Here is a 15,310-nt window from a genome sequence, read left to right as displayed (position 1 = left end):
ATGGCTTCCATTTCAGGTTAGTAGAAATGATTACATTTTGTTGATCATTCTGTTCTATTTATATTTGTATAATTTTTGAGAAAAAGTTTCTTTAAAAATTCTGATTATAGCAATTTTTTTTAGCTTTTTGAAAATTATGGTAAAATATACATAATGAAATTTGTCATGTTAACTATTAAATGAACAATTCATTGTTGTAAGTGCATTCACAGTGCTGTGCAACCATCACCACTACCCATTTCCAGAACTTTTTTCATTTACCCAAAGTAAAATTTTATATCCATTACTCTATAACCTTTACTCCCTTTCTCCCAACCCTTGATAACTACTATTCTGCTTTCTGTTTCTATGAATTTGGTGATTTTAAGTACCTCATATAAGTGGAATCATACAAAATTTGTCTTTTTGTGACTGGCTTTTTTTCATGTAACTGTGTCTTCAAGTTTAATCCAATTTGTAACATGTATCAGAATTTCAATTTTTTTTTTAAAGCTAATGATATTCCATTGTATGTATATACTACATTTTGTTCACCCATTTGTCTGTTGATGAACATTTGGGTTTTTCACCTTTCAGCTATTGTGAATAAGCTGCTCTGATCATTGGTATACAAATGTTTGTTTGAGTTCTTGCTTTTAGTTCTTTTGGGTATATACCTTAAAGTAGAATTGATGAGTCATATGATAATTTTATGTTTAATTTTTTGAGGGACTGCCAGATTTATTCACAATGGCTGCATCATTTTACATTCCTACGAACAGTGTACAAGAGTTCTAAAGAGTGATATGTTTTTGATATATTTCTAGGGACCTAAAAAAGTATAAAAAAGAAAATATAAATAATTTCTAATTCTAATACTCAGATTAATTCTGTTAATATTTAGAGCTATTATTTTTCAATAAAATTTTTAAAATTTTAACATAATTTTAAAAACCCTAATGTAAATATAGGATATAGACATATTGTTAAACAAATTTGATGTTGTAATTATTCTATTTTTTAATACCTGTATTCTCTTTTATTGTTTCGATGTGATATTATTTATTTATTTAATCTTGTTTTGTGTTGAACTTTTAGGCTGTCTTCATTTTAAAAATGCAAACAATGCTGCATCAAACATCTTCACTTAAATATTTGTGTGTTTCTGATTATTTCTTTAAGATAAACTCCTAGAAGTAGAGTTATTTGAAGTTTTCTAAAGTATAAAATAGGAAACCATCTATTATACTACCTTTCCCAGGCAACCACTCTTAACATTTTTATGTATTTCATCTATTACTTGTTTCTATAAATTTGATCAAATTGTTCTCTGTTTACTAATGAGATCTTGCCATTTATTTGGCTAAGAGGTGATTGGCAGGGATGAGGAACTTATACTATGATACTTTTTCAGTTTTTTGTAGGATATAGTGAATATGGCCTTTATTACATACCTCTACCAGAGGAGTAACAGGATTGAGTTCTTTTCAGACTTGAAATAAATAGTTTTTAAAAAATATGTAACATATTTCCCCCAACAAATTTATAATTTATTTAAATATAAATATGAATACATAATGACATAGGTTTTTAGGTTTGTCTCATGACTCATTCTCATAGGCTAAGGGTTAATAATAAATGGTAACACATCTAGATTATATTAAATATTGATCCAAGTATGCTTTACTTTGTGATAAAAATGAAAGTTTATGAGATCTTACTGAACCTAGACCTAGTTCAGAGTGGTCACTTTGGATAAGCATATGTTATTTTACTTGACAAGGCTTCAAGCTTTGACAGTGGGGTATGACTTTAAAATAACTGCATTTTATATAAGAAAAGATGCTTACTTTGAAAAATTGCCTTCAAAATATTGAGCTCTTTTCAGATAGACCTCTCTCTCCTGTTGTTCTACCCTCTTGCTGAGCTATATTTGAAATGCTTCTTTGAGATTGCCTTTGGTTTATTGCTTTGGATTTGATGGCTTCTGTGGCAGCAGATAACTTACATTGTTAATTTCAGTTTGAGATATTGCTAGAAAAATATGCTGTTTTTATTGATTTTTATTGACTTTTATTTTAAAGATGTAGAGTACAATTCAGGATTAGACACTTAGTGGTCATCTTACAAGTAAAGTTTGGCCTCCCTTTGGTCTCCACTTTGCCTGGTTTGAGATCACATACCCTTACTGAGGTTATATGCTGCCCCCCTTCCCTGGCAGCATTCTGCTACTGGCAATCCCTTTCTTATACTATTATTATAAATGTTCAGGTTCCAGTTATGAGTGAGAACATGTGGTACTCAGTTCTTTGTTTCTGTGATAGATCGCTGAGTTTTAGAGACTCTAAACCATCTAAGTTGCTGCAAACATGCTGTTTTTAAAGAATGGTAGCTTCTGTGCATCAACTGTAAACTTAGGAACACTGGAGTACAATCCCACTTAATTCAATATGCTCTTCAGATAAAATAGCAGTAAGAAGCCCTTTGCACTTGTAGTCCCTCTCCATTATGGGTAGCTAAAATCATTCACTTGACTTTTCAATCTTATCTCCTATAGGAACATTTTGTGTTGTACAGGATACCATTAGAGATGGTATAATTTTGACCAAAAATGTTAAAATTTCCCAATTTATTACAACTAGTTATATTTTCTATATTTTTAGTCCATCAGGATCTTGTCTAGGTTATGATGATGTCGATTTTGTAGCAAGAGTTGACATTAACATCTGTGTCAGGTAGAATTTGATCAGAGACGCAGAAGCACTGTGACTGAGGTATGAGGTTTAACTATAGGGATTAAACCTTATATGATTATGGGAAGTGGGTAACCTCTCTATGTTGTCTGTGTCTCTGACACTGAACCTGAAGTTAGCAGAGCCAGGAGGGAGGGATAAGTGATGGATATGAAGAGGGAAAAGCAACAACAGACTTCTTGTGAAGATGAACTTTTGTTTCTCACCAGAACCTTTAATAGTCTCTCATTACCTCAAAACCTCCGGTGTTGATTAAACAAGAGAACTGTCAAAAGCTGGTATACTTTGTCATGGAGTTGCACACAATCTGGCTGAGAGTTCAGAAAATCTGAAGGAGAAAAACTGACAGACTATGGAGGTGCTGCATGTCTTGCTCTTTGCCTAAGGTTATCTAGCAGCAGCTGGAGTTATGGGCCCAGCTGCTGCCCTGTGCCAGTGAGATCATCAACCCTGGCATTACATGGACCTTCTTAAATATGGGAAATATGGCTACTGCTTCATTTCTACCTCTTAAATAATTGACAAAGTTATTTTGTGCAACCCTAACCTAGAACTGTGTGAGGAAGGAAATTTTAGAAAGTGTAGTTCTGGCCTCATTATCACAGTACAAAAACTACCAGATTCCACATAGCCTAGCAAAGTGCCTTGCATATATAGTACAGGGTCAGGTTTGCTGAGGCTGAAAGTGGTAGCTATCTCTATTTTCATGAAAGGATATAATAAATATCCAATTTTACCCACTATTTAAAATCATTCCATTTATTATGCTGTTAAAAGACTGCTCCTTCCCCAAATGATGTAATTCAGTAGAGAAAGTCCGACTAGGCTTTGTGCTCCTCTCTTAGTAATAGGAGGGGTCAGAAGTAGAAACTTCTTCATCTTAGAAGGGCTATCTTAGCATGGCCCCACACCCTTTGGTGCCAGGCCTTCAAATTTTGTGGAATTTATTTTTTATCATCTGGCCTATGTCTGTTTTAGCAGTTTGTCTAGAGTGGTTGCTACTGCTACTCTTACTTAGCGGGTCAGATAACTATGATATCCTCAACATAATGAACCGGTGTGATGTCTGGTGGAATGAAGAGGCAATCAAGGTCCCTACAGATTAGATTAAGGCTAGAGAGTTGCTATTGCTGTAAAATGGGATAGTGAAGTTATATTGCTGGCCCTGAAAGTTACTTTTGATGGTCTTTATAATAGGCATATGGGTATAGAGAATAAAACATTTAACAGATGAATAGCTATGCACCAGGTTCCAGGGAATGTGTTGAGTTTCATCAGTGAAATCACACCTGGAACAGCAACTACTGTTGGAGCTACAGCCTTATTAATTTTACTAATATCCATTCTCAATCTCCAGAATCCAATGTCTTCTGCATAGGCCACATAGTGACCTGAATGGGGAAGTGGTAGGAGTCATTACCCCCACATCTTTCAAGCCCTTGTTATAGGCAGTAATCTCTGCGCTTTCTCCAGGAATGCAGTAATCCTTTTGGTTTACTGTATTGGTAGATAAAGGCAGTTTTTCTTGATCTTCCTTACTGTAATAGTTCTTACTTATAGGCCAAGAGACCAATGTGTGGGTTCTGTCACTTGCTGAAGATATATGCTGTTAAGTTCCACATTCCGGAACTTTGGGAATAATTACCTAGTGGGTTAGAGGACCTACTGAGCCCACTATATGTAGAACCCGAAACTGCACTGATTACCTGACTTAAGTCCAGTTTGTACTCTGACTGATTTATCACCATAGCATTTTGGTTCTGCAGGAATTAGCATCAGTTCAGAGCTGATGTCCAGTAATTTCTGAGAAGTTTTTTTTCCTTTCCCATGGTGCGTAGTTACCCTGTTAAATTTCTCTGGAGAAGATTAGTGGAAAGATTTGCTACATACTTTTTTTCAGCAGTGTAGTACTTTCCCAAGGTGCTTAACCTCTATTTTATTCAAGGGGCTCTGGTTCTATAAATTGACTCAATCCTGGAAATTGGTTGAAGCACTGTGACTCTATTTTGGTAATTCACATCAGACTGTGTTTACCAGAATCAGAACTTTTTATCCTGCATATACAAATCAAGTAACCTGTTTCTATTCAGGGACATCATACTCAACTGGCTAATGCCAAAGATCTCTGTGGGTCAGGCTATTTTGATCACTGTTTCAACTCTGTTGCCCTTTATGGCAGTCACATCTGCCTTGTCTTTGGTCGTTAACTGAAGTACCACCATTTAGCTCCTATACTTTGGAATCCTTCATTCTCATTGAATCCAGTAGTCTAGTTTGAAGGTGCTTTTCCCACTGTCACTCCTGCTTACGGAGCACAGTCACTCCAGAGCACTTCAGGGATGCTGGGGCTCCTCTTATGACAGGCTTTCTCCCAGGCTTGTTGAAGGGAGTGGCCTCTGTATCCTCCTGGGGACTGCAAGGCAGTGGATGAGCAATCCCCTTAATATTCTCCTCTAGCATTCCCATATTCCTAAGCCTCCAGATATCTTCCTTTAGAGCATACCCAGGAAGTTCTTGCACTCCAGCCTCATGGAAATCTACACCTGTGTCATTCCATTTCAATTTTTTGACATTCGTCTTTGAGGCCAGGTTTCAGGCATCCAACCAAGCAAATTATTAGAGCCACCACTACATTTACGACATTAAATCCAGAATTTCTTGGGGAGTCCATATCAAAACGTTTAGCTTGATTCAATATTGTATTCCATTCACCCTGATGTGCCGGAGTCCAGCTCCAGTGGGTCAGGATTTCCTGAAGGAGGGACAGCCTCGGCATAGGAGAGAAAACTTGGACACTGACTCTGCTGCAAGCAGGACAAATGCCAATTTATTGTCTTTTTCAACTCCTTTTATACCCTAGATTTTGGCTTGAGACGAAAACATGTTTTTTGTTTTCAAGGCAATTTGTTTCAATTTAATGGACCAGACAGGCAATGTATCTTTGTTCATCCTGTTTTGATCTTAAAAAATTATTATCCTAAACATTAACTATAAATTGTATAAACTCCTAACATTTTCTAATGATTATCATTTCTTAATGTCCATACAAAACTTACTTTTATAACTATTACAGTATAAATCATTACCAAGTTCTAAGCACTATAATTGTTACATAGATTAGCAAGTCACACCTGTGACCTTCACACAGCAATTTGCAACTAACTGGGGGTAAAACAGCATTCTCAAGGTTTTTTAACTGCAAGTTGGCCTGACTAGTTTTCCATAATGTCACACCTGGTATTTATAATCTGCGTCAGTTATCGCCTGTTAGGGAGACTGGGCTTTATTTAATGTTTGTAAAACAAAGGGTCTCCAGGGCTCAAGTCATCTCAGTTACAATCTCTAACCAGAATTACAAACCTCCTTAATAAAGGGAAGTAAAGGCAAAGGTGCTCTAATATTTATGTGATTGTTAATTTCTTAACCATAATATACCACATGTAGAAATTAAGAAATTAAGTAAATGTAATTTTTGCATTGGCACTCTTCCTAAAAATACAAACTGTAGCTTCTCAAATTTCTCCAATTGGTCACCATTCAGAAGAAATAAAATCTTACAAGTAATTAGCTACCTGCACATGATATTTAAAATCGCTATTGATAATTTCCTGACAAGGCCAGTGAGTTCCCTGACAAACATTAAATCGAGCACCTTCTGATTTTTTACAATTTTCCCAAGTACAATGTTTAATCAAGTGATTGCGTGATCTAATACCAGGAGGCCGGGGATGTGGAAACCTAGGGAGCAATTCAAATGAAGGGAAGGTAATTTTTTCATGAATTCCCCTCTTGCCTTTTTGCAAGGGGTAGTGGAGGCGTGAGTGGAATTTTGCTTTCCATCCTCAGAACTTTTCGGCTGCACTAATAACAAAAGTAGAATAAGCAAGGGTCTCAGCTGCCCAGGTTTGCTTTGCGACCCGGGGTCTTCAGCCCCCTGGACTTTATCAGCAGGCAGGCCTGCATGGCTGGCTCCCAACACTGATGCAAATATCCTTAGATTCTCTTCCCACATATATTCCTGAGGTTTCTATTGACATATACCCACAAATCCAAATCATTGGGTGTGTATCGTGTCTCTTTGTGGGTCACACTTTTGTACTTTATCCACTAGGGCCTTCTGGATCTTGAAGCCCTGAAAAGTAGTAGGGACAGATTTTTGGGAGGATTAGCAATTTCTTACAAGGCAACAAGGACCATTATAGGTGTTTCAGGCTGGAAGAGATTGTTTTAGAAATGAGGGAGACAAGATAACAGAGACTTGGCAGAATTTAGAGGTTTAAGGTTCTCTGCTTTATTGGAATGTGCTTATGTTCCCATTACAGTTTCAGAGTCCCACTCCTTCCCAATCAGTGTCCTGACTTTAACATGTGTTCTTGCAAAGCCGGGCTCGGTGGCTCAGCCTATAATCCTGTGCCTTTGGGAGGCTGAGGTGAGTGGATTGCCTGAGCCCGCGGGTTCGAGACCTGCCTGGGCAACTTGGCGAGACCTTATCTCTACAATAAATCAGCTGGGTGTGGTAGTACATGCCTGTAACTCCGGCTACTCAGAAGGCTGAGGCGGAATGATCGCCGGAGCCCAGCAGGTTGAGGCTGTGGTGGCCAGGAGCGGCCACGCACTCCAGTGTGGGCGACAGAGTGAGACTCCAACTCAGAAAAAAAGAGTTCTTGCAAGGTTGGAATTCAGCTTGCATTGTAATTCAGCCACCTGTAGGATTTAGATTTGGGGTTGGTTTTCAGAAATATTGCCATAGATGATAAGGGTTTCTTTTAGGACAATCATAGAAACTTTGAGATTTCTTAATACAGATCTTACATTTTCCTAAGGTATTTGCATACTTGAAACAACCAGCCAACTCCATTATTTTCATTATTCCCACCAAAACACTTTGTAATAGCTAACTCTAACACTGGTCACCCACAGCCTTGTTTTCTCTATTTATTTATTTGCTGGCATTTATAGATGACAATTTAAATAACTTTTTTCACTGCATGTATGGGATAGCATGGCATGGGATATCCCCTTTACCTGTGGAAACAGCATTATTAGTGCCTTTAAATCTAATCAGATTAGAACCAATTCCAGGTAGCCCAGAAACAATTCAGAGAACCCATTAAGTTTCTGTTCCTCTGGGTCAGAATTCTGTATTGGTTAGTGTTCAATCAGATAAACTGAACCAGTATGAGTACTGTAAGAGCTTTATTGTAGAAATTAATCCTTGTGCTATCATGGAAGCTGAGTAAGCATTTGTCCCAAGTCTGCTCCTGAAGTCAGAAGTACCAACAGTGAGGAAGGAAGGTTGATCTGAAGTGTGGGAAGGTGTGGAAGAACTGGAACCTACAAAGACAAGCTAAAATTCACAAGGACAAAGTGGGACTTGTGTCAGTGTGTCATCACCCCCTAGGCTCCGACTTCCAGGATGCTGATGTCCTCTTGAAGAGCTAGTGCACTTGTCAGAGCTCACAGATCTGACTAAGGAATCAAAGAAGCCAGAAAAGCTGTGGACCAAATTGTTGCACCAAAAAGATTTAGCAGGAGCTGGAGGAGCTGGCTTCAGGCCCATGCCAACCAAGTGAGCCAGAAAGTCCCTTGACAATGCAGGTGACGTGCAGAAGCACCTGACCTGACACCAGCCATCCCAGTGTTTACCTGCTGCTTCATTTCCACCTTTCAGACTTCATGCAGAGTTCACTTGTGGCCAAACTCAACCCAGAATCATGTAGGGAAGGGAATTTTGGCAGTTGGTACAAAAAAGAGCCGCCATACCATGGTGTTTTAAATCACAGCCATAAGATTTCATCGCATGAAGAGGCATTACACTTGGATAATGATTAATGCAGGCAGATAAATTAGAAGGCACCAAGGACATCTTTAAGATTTTTTTCTAGCTTCCATTGATGTGGTGTCAAAAGGAATCTCACTTTGTCTTAAATACTTATACTTAATTAATTGGATTGATTAGAATCATATATTTATAAATTAGTTATGATGGAGTTGTCGTAGTGCCAGTTCCAATAGTACACTTGAATACTCTTTTTACTTGTTACATCATCTTGTTTTTAATTACCAGCTCCATATTATACCATCATATGAGCCCAAATATGAATATTTTCATGAAGTAATAGCTAAGTGATTAAGGAATTAGCTTCCTTTAGCTTCCAAGTCTGGTCACCTTACCTAAATGTTTTAGGAGATTGTTAGACCACTTCTGTACAACATAATTATCATACATTAAATGTTTAGCTGTGTACCAGGTTCTATGTCTGGAACTTTCAGTATGTTATCTCACTAATTCCTTTAAAAAATACTATAAAAGTTAGGTTTCTTTCTTTTTTTTTGAGTTGGAGTCTCACTCTGTCACCCATACCGGAGTGCAGTGGCCACTCCTGGCCACCGCAGCCTCAACCTGCTGGCTCCGGCGATCCTTCTACCTCAGCCTTCCGAGTAGCTGGAACTACAGGCGCGCTACCATGCCCGGCTAATTTTTGATTTATTGTAGAGATGAGGTCTCGCCAAGTTGGTTTCTATCCCCATTTTACAGATGGGAAAATGAAGTTACAGGTAAGTATCTTGCCTGAGAGCACTCAGCAGGTACGAGGAGAACCTGAGATTTAATCCAGGTCTGTGTGACTCTAAACCATGTTGCTTAATCACTTTGCTGTATCACTTTGTCTGTAATTTATTTTATTTTATTTTTTTTATTTTAAAGTGTGAGGTACAATTCAGGGTTAAGTTTGTGTGTAATTTAGATGGTGAAGGATATCCAAAATCAATTGGGAAACCTAAAATTATAATTAACTCTGTCTAGTCATTGTATCTCTCACTCCCATAGCTCTAACTGAGGAACTGGAGTCTATAACCAGTGAACTCCATGCAGTAGACATTCAAATTCAAGAACTTATGGAAAGGCAACAAGAGCTACTTCAGAAAAAAACAGTCCTTACCAAGAAAATAAAGCTATGTTTAGAGGATTCTGATGCTGGGACAAGCAACGAATGTGATTCTTCACCTGCTGCTTGGAATAAAGAAGGTTAACTTGTTTTTCCCTTTTCTACTTTTGTTTCTTCTTGTTTTTTTAAGGTTAGAATTAAAAAATTCTGCATGGATCAGTGCTATCCAGTAGGCTTTAGAGGTGAAACTGGCCATTTCTTCAGTGGAATGGTAAACCTGCAGACAGACTATTCTTTTCTCATTCTCAGTAGTCTTTTTAAATTAAGCTTTTGTTATTCAGACTTTTTTTTTCTTCTAAGTATGGTTTACCAAGATTGATCAGTTCTTGGAAATTAAGATATTTACTTTAACTAAAATTTCTAAGTTGTAACTTAAAAAAAAAATTATTCAAACTCCTAACCAAAGTCTAGTTCTTTCTTCTGCTCCAGTAAGCAAAACTTTCATGAGTCAAGATCTTACCAAGCATCAGGTTTATCCTTAATTATAATAGGATACTATTATAAGGAATAGTGAGAAGGAATTGTAGAGTTTTTATGGACATTGTTTTCCAGTGATTCATTTCTAAACAAGATATTTACACCAAAAATAACAAATAATTGTTATCTTATGTTCATGATATTTAAGTTTTTTTTATGATACTGCGAATTCCCTGGTCAACAGTCACATTATTTTTTTCAAATACCTGATGAATACCTTCCTTTTCTGTGTGGATTACTTCTCAGTTGGCAAGTGTTTACATTTTTTTCTGATGTACTATTTATTACATTTGTCATTTAATTTGCTTTTTCTTAGTTTAGCTGAGTAAAACAAACCTCAAAACTATTATAAATTCTTAATGGTTCATAGGCATTGAACGCCTTATGTAGGTTTATCTGATTCTTAATTATTATAAAAGCAGCCATTCAAGTTTGTGTCTTATTTATAGTCCTAATAGTTCTAATATTTTTAGCTTATTTTTCTCTTCTAGATTTTCCATGGTCTGGTAAAGTTAAAGATGTTCTGCAAAATGTCTTTAAACTGCAGAAGTTCAGACCCCTTCAGCTTGAAACTATTAATGTAACAATGGCTGGAAAGGAGGTGTTTCTTGTTATGCCTACAGGAGGTGGAAAGAGTTTATGCTACCAATTACCAGCATTATGTTCAGATGGTATGTATTGATAAAGATTAACTTTAAGTTGAAGAAGTGATTTCTCATAATATAGTTCTAAATTCTTTTAAAAAGTAATATCTAATCATACATATGAAAAAATCAAGTGTATTTTTGTTTTTATTTTTTCTACATTACTAGACATTTAAAGTTTCACTAGTGGGGGAATTTTAAAGACTTCTGAGAGTAATCCTTTTTTCATTTACTGAAACATAATTTAAAAACATGTTGTAGTGAACATTAAAAATCTTATCTTCTGGCTTTTTGAAAATATACACTAAATTTTTGTTAACCATATTTACCCTACAGTGCTATAGAACAGTAGAACTAAAAATGAACAAAAAACAAAAACAGCACTAGAAAAGGAACTGGTAGCCCTGAGTTCTAGTCCCAGATCTGTATTGAGTGATTGAGTGTCTGTTATGATGCTAGCCATTGGGAGATAGGGTATGAGCAAAATGGGCTTGGCTCTAGTTTTCACAGAAATTACAGTGTAGAGTAATACTTTCTCAGACTTTAATGTGCATTAGAATCGCCTGAGGATGTGGTTAAATTGCAGATTCTGATTTAATTGGGACCCAAGAGCTTGCATTTCCAACAAGCTCTCTGATGGTACTGATACTTCTGATTGGGGAGTTGTAAGGCTATAGGGCAGGGGTCAGCAAATTTTTCTTAAAATGCCAGATAGTAATACAGGTTTATGGTTTATGCGGTCTCTGTGGGCTATTCAACTCTGCCGTGGTGGCATGCAAGCAGCTACAAACAATGTGTGTAAAGAGGTGGGTGTGACTGTGTTCCATTAAAACTTAATTTACAAACACAGGCTGCTAGCCCTTAGTTTATTGACTTCTACTCTAGAGACTACTGGTAATTACAAGTGATTGCATAAGGGGTTTGGGATAAAGGTTTTAATAGAGACTTAAGTCAGTGCCAAGATCTGGTCCAAGGGCTGTCAGGGAAGGCTGTCCTGGGGAAGTGGCATTTGAGCTAAAAGCTAAAGGATAAGTAGGCAGAAGGGACAGGGAAGAAGAGAGTGTTCATGCAGGGAAGCAGCATGTGTAAGGTTCAACAGGAAGAGCGAACATACATGGTATGGTGTGTTCAGTTACTTGGAGGAATTCTTGTGTGGCGGTCATTAGTAAGACGTGGAAAGAGTAGTTTTTAAAATAGATTTAAAGACTTTTTCTTAGATTAGCAGGAAGCCATTTAAGGGTTTTATACAAGTAAGACACTTGCTATCCTTGTTAGAAGGATGATTCCAGCACTTGGAGGAATTCTAGAAATATTTAGCTGATAGATTCAGTGACTTGGTATTGATAAAATAGGAGGGGGGAAAGAATTATCAAGAATGATGCTCAAATTTTAGGCCTGGACAGTTGGTGAGGTTGTTCACTGAAATAGGGTACACTGGAGAAATAACTTACAGAATGAAGAGAGAAAGAAGACTGAATTCAGTTTGGGACATGTTGAATTTACAATGCCTGTATGACATCCAGGTAAAATTGTCCTGAGAGTAAGAGGATGTTTGGGTCTAAAGCTTGTGTGCAAGAGATCTGAGTTGGAAACTTAGTGTTGAGATGGCCATTGAAGCTGTAGGTATGAGTTATATAATCCAGAGCAGCAGCAGAAGAGAATAGGACCTAGAACAGAAACCAAAACACCAAGAGTTTAAGGATGAACAGAGGAAAAGGGCTTACAGAGAAGGCTGAGAAGGAGTAGCAACATGTAAAAGGTTGATAGGAGAGTATGATGTTGTTAGAAGCCTGGGGAAGGGAGTGCTTGAAGGAGGTAGTGGTTAATACTGATGTCTGTTGGGGAAAGATCAAATAAAATGAGAACTTACAAGTTTCATTGGGTTTAGTGACAAGACACACATCTATGACCTTGTTTAGAACAATTGCAATGAAATACTTGGGTGAAAACCAAACAGCAAAGGTTTGGAATTGAGTAGGAGTTGAAGTAAGTGTGGAACACTCTTTGGAGAAGAATGGTTATGAAGGGAAGAAGAGAGATGGCCATAAATTAGATGTTGCCTTAGTTTGTTTGCTCCGTTATTACAAATACTTTATGGTAGGTAATTTATACATAGCAGAAGTTTATTGCTCACAGTTCTGGAGGCTAGAAAGACCATGATCAAGGCACCAGCAGATTCTGTGTCTAGAGGGCCTGTTCCACTTAGCTGGTGCCTTCCTACAGCAGCCTCATGGCAGAAGGGGACAAAAGTGCTCCCTTCAATCTCTTTTACAAGGGCACTAATTATGTCATTTATGAGGCAGAGCCCTCATGACATAATTTACACTTCCCAGAATGCCTCACTCTTAATACTATCAAATTGGGTATTAGGTTCCAACCTATGAATTTTGGGAGGACACCAACATTCAGACCATAGCAAATATCTAGGGCTTTTTCAAAGATGAGAGAGATTTGACCCCATGGTAGTGAATAGGTGCCAGTAAGTAATAAGGGAGAAGGTGAAAATACAGGAGAGAGAATAATGGAGAGGGCAAAATCCCTGACAAGGTCTTTTTTTTTTTTTTTTTTTTTTTTTGAGTCCGAGTCTCACTCTGTCCACCCAGACTGGAGTGCAGTGGCACGCTCCTGGCCACCACAGCCTTGACCTGCTAGGCTCTGGCAATCCTTCCACCTCAGCCTTCCAAGTAGCTGGAGCTACAGGCATGCGCTACTATGCCTGGCTAATTTTTGATTTATTGTGGAGATGAGGTCTCACCAAGTTGCTCAGGCAGGTCTCGAACCCTCGGGCTCAGGCATTTCATTCCCCTCAGCCTTCCAAAGCGTGGGATTACAGGCTGAGCCACCGATCCCGGCTGCCTGAAAAGGTCTTAATTTGTGTATGGTTCTTGAACATGACTGCCCCCTGCCAGAGGTTATTGTAACAAACAGACACTAGAAACATAAAACCATATAATTTCAACAACGTAGAATAGCTCTTGCAGTTGTAAACAATTTTCATTATAAATAAGGGGGCATATTACTAGGCGTTCATCCTGCAAATAAACTGTTCACAGATTTATACTCAGAATACATTAATCTAGTGCAAAAAGAATACTCATGCAGTTGTTATTCTTAATTATACAGAATGCTGTTTTCTGTCTTCCCTGATGTAACTGTTTAGTATTTGACCTGATTTATATTATTTTACTGAGATTACCAATACCAATTATTAAAAATGATAGAAATTTAAATCTACAAAATGTTAAAATCTGTATTTTTGTAGGACTGGATAAGGTTAGAGATTTCTGTTTAGTTTTATATTTGCTTATTTGGTTTATACTCACCTTTATGGTCATTTGTTTCTGTTTTCCTTATTAATGAGAGTAAGAAGTAAGTTGTATATTGCTAAGGCTGCATTGAAAATTAGTCTGAATTGGTTGGTGGTGCCCACAAATCACAGTAAAGGTGAATTGTTGCAATTCATTATGGTGGTGGAGTAAAACTTAAAGTAGATATTTTTAATTTTTCTTTTAGGTTTTACACTTGTCATTTGTCCATTGATCTCTCTTATGGAAGACCAATTAATGGTTTTAAAACAATTGGGAATTTCAGCTACCATGCTAAATGCTTCTAGTTCTAAGGTATGGTTTTGGGGGCTTTTTTTCCTTTGCATTTAAACTCTCCACTGAAGTAGGAGCTTTAGCTACTGCAGTTGAGTTGCTTTTAAAATTATAAACTGTTAACTACTTATATCAGGAATTGCAAACTACTGCTCAAACAACCATGGGCCTATTTTTGTATGTTCCATGAACTAAGAATGGTTTTTATAGTTTTAAATTGTTAACAAAAAATAAAAATATTGCATGAAATATGAAAATTATTAAAATTCATCCACACTCATTTGTTTACGTATTGTCTTTGGCTGTTTTTACGTATTGTCTTTGGCCAAGTTGAGGGGTTGTGATAGAGACCGGCTAGCTAATATTTACTCCCTGACACTTCACAGGAAACATTTGCTGACCTGTTTTGTGTTATCCATTCTAAAATAGTAAGGAAGAATTTCTAATTATGCAGTATCATTAAATATAAACAAAATGAATTGTTGAGAAGATAACCTAAACCTATAAAATTTTTTCTGTTTGGGAATAGACTATCTTATCTTCATTTGTAGAATAAAGCATTTCCCACCTATCCTTTTTTGCAAACATATTATTGAAATCTTCAAAAGTATACAAGAGTAGGTAGAATAATATGGAAACTGTTATCCCCTTTAACAAGTATCAGTATATGGCTAATACTTGTTTATCTGTATGCCTCCAATTTTCCCTACCCTCCTGCCTTAGTTTATTTACTTGGAACAAATTCCAGACATTATATTTTAATTGTAAATTCTTTGGTATTTAATTGTAAATTCTTCTAACTTAAAAAAAAAGATAAGTGCACATCTAAAACATTTAATATCAATTTCTTAAAATCATCAAATAAAAATTTTCAAATTTCTTTTTTATTTTATTTTAAATTATGTTCTAGA

The 15,310-nt window shown here is 36.8% G+C and overlaps 1 protein-coding gene across 1 annotated transcript in view; it reads left to right on the top strand.

Moving 5' to 3' along the window:
* RECQL (RecQ like helicase) overlaps positions 1-15,310 on the top strand; it is a 31,965-nt gene continuing 16,655 nt past the window's right edge. Inside the window, exons 1-4 of the mRNA XM_008065828.2 lie at positions 1-16; positions 9,562-9,759; positions 10,648-10,827; positions 14,314-14,420. Coding sequence (XP_008064019.1) covers positions 1-16; positions 9,562-9,759; positions 10,648-10,827; positions 14,314-14,420 — 501 coding nt within the window. The remainder of the gene's footprint in view (positions 17-9,561; positions 9,760-10,647; positions 10,828-14,313; positions 14,421-15,310) is intronic.

Source organism: Carlito syrichta, unplaced genomic scaffold, assembly GCF_000164805.1.
Source record: "Carlito syrichta isolate Samal-C Ts95f unplaced genomic scaffold, Tarsius_syrichta-2.0.1 Scaffold308809, whole genome shotgun sequence".
In the NCBI taxonomy this organism is placed as follows: Eukaryota; Metazoa; Chordata; class Mammalia; order Primates; family Tarsiidae; genus Carlito; species Carlito syrichta.
This window is presented reverse-complemented; position numbering and strand designations above follow the sequence as displayed.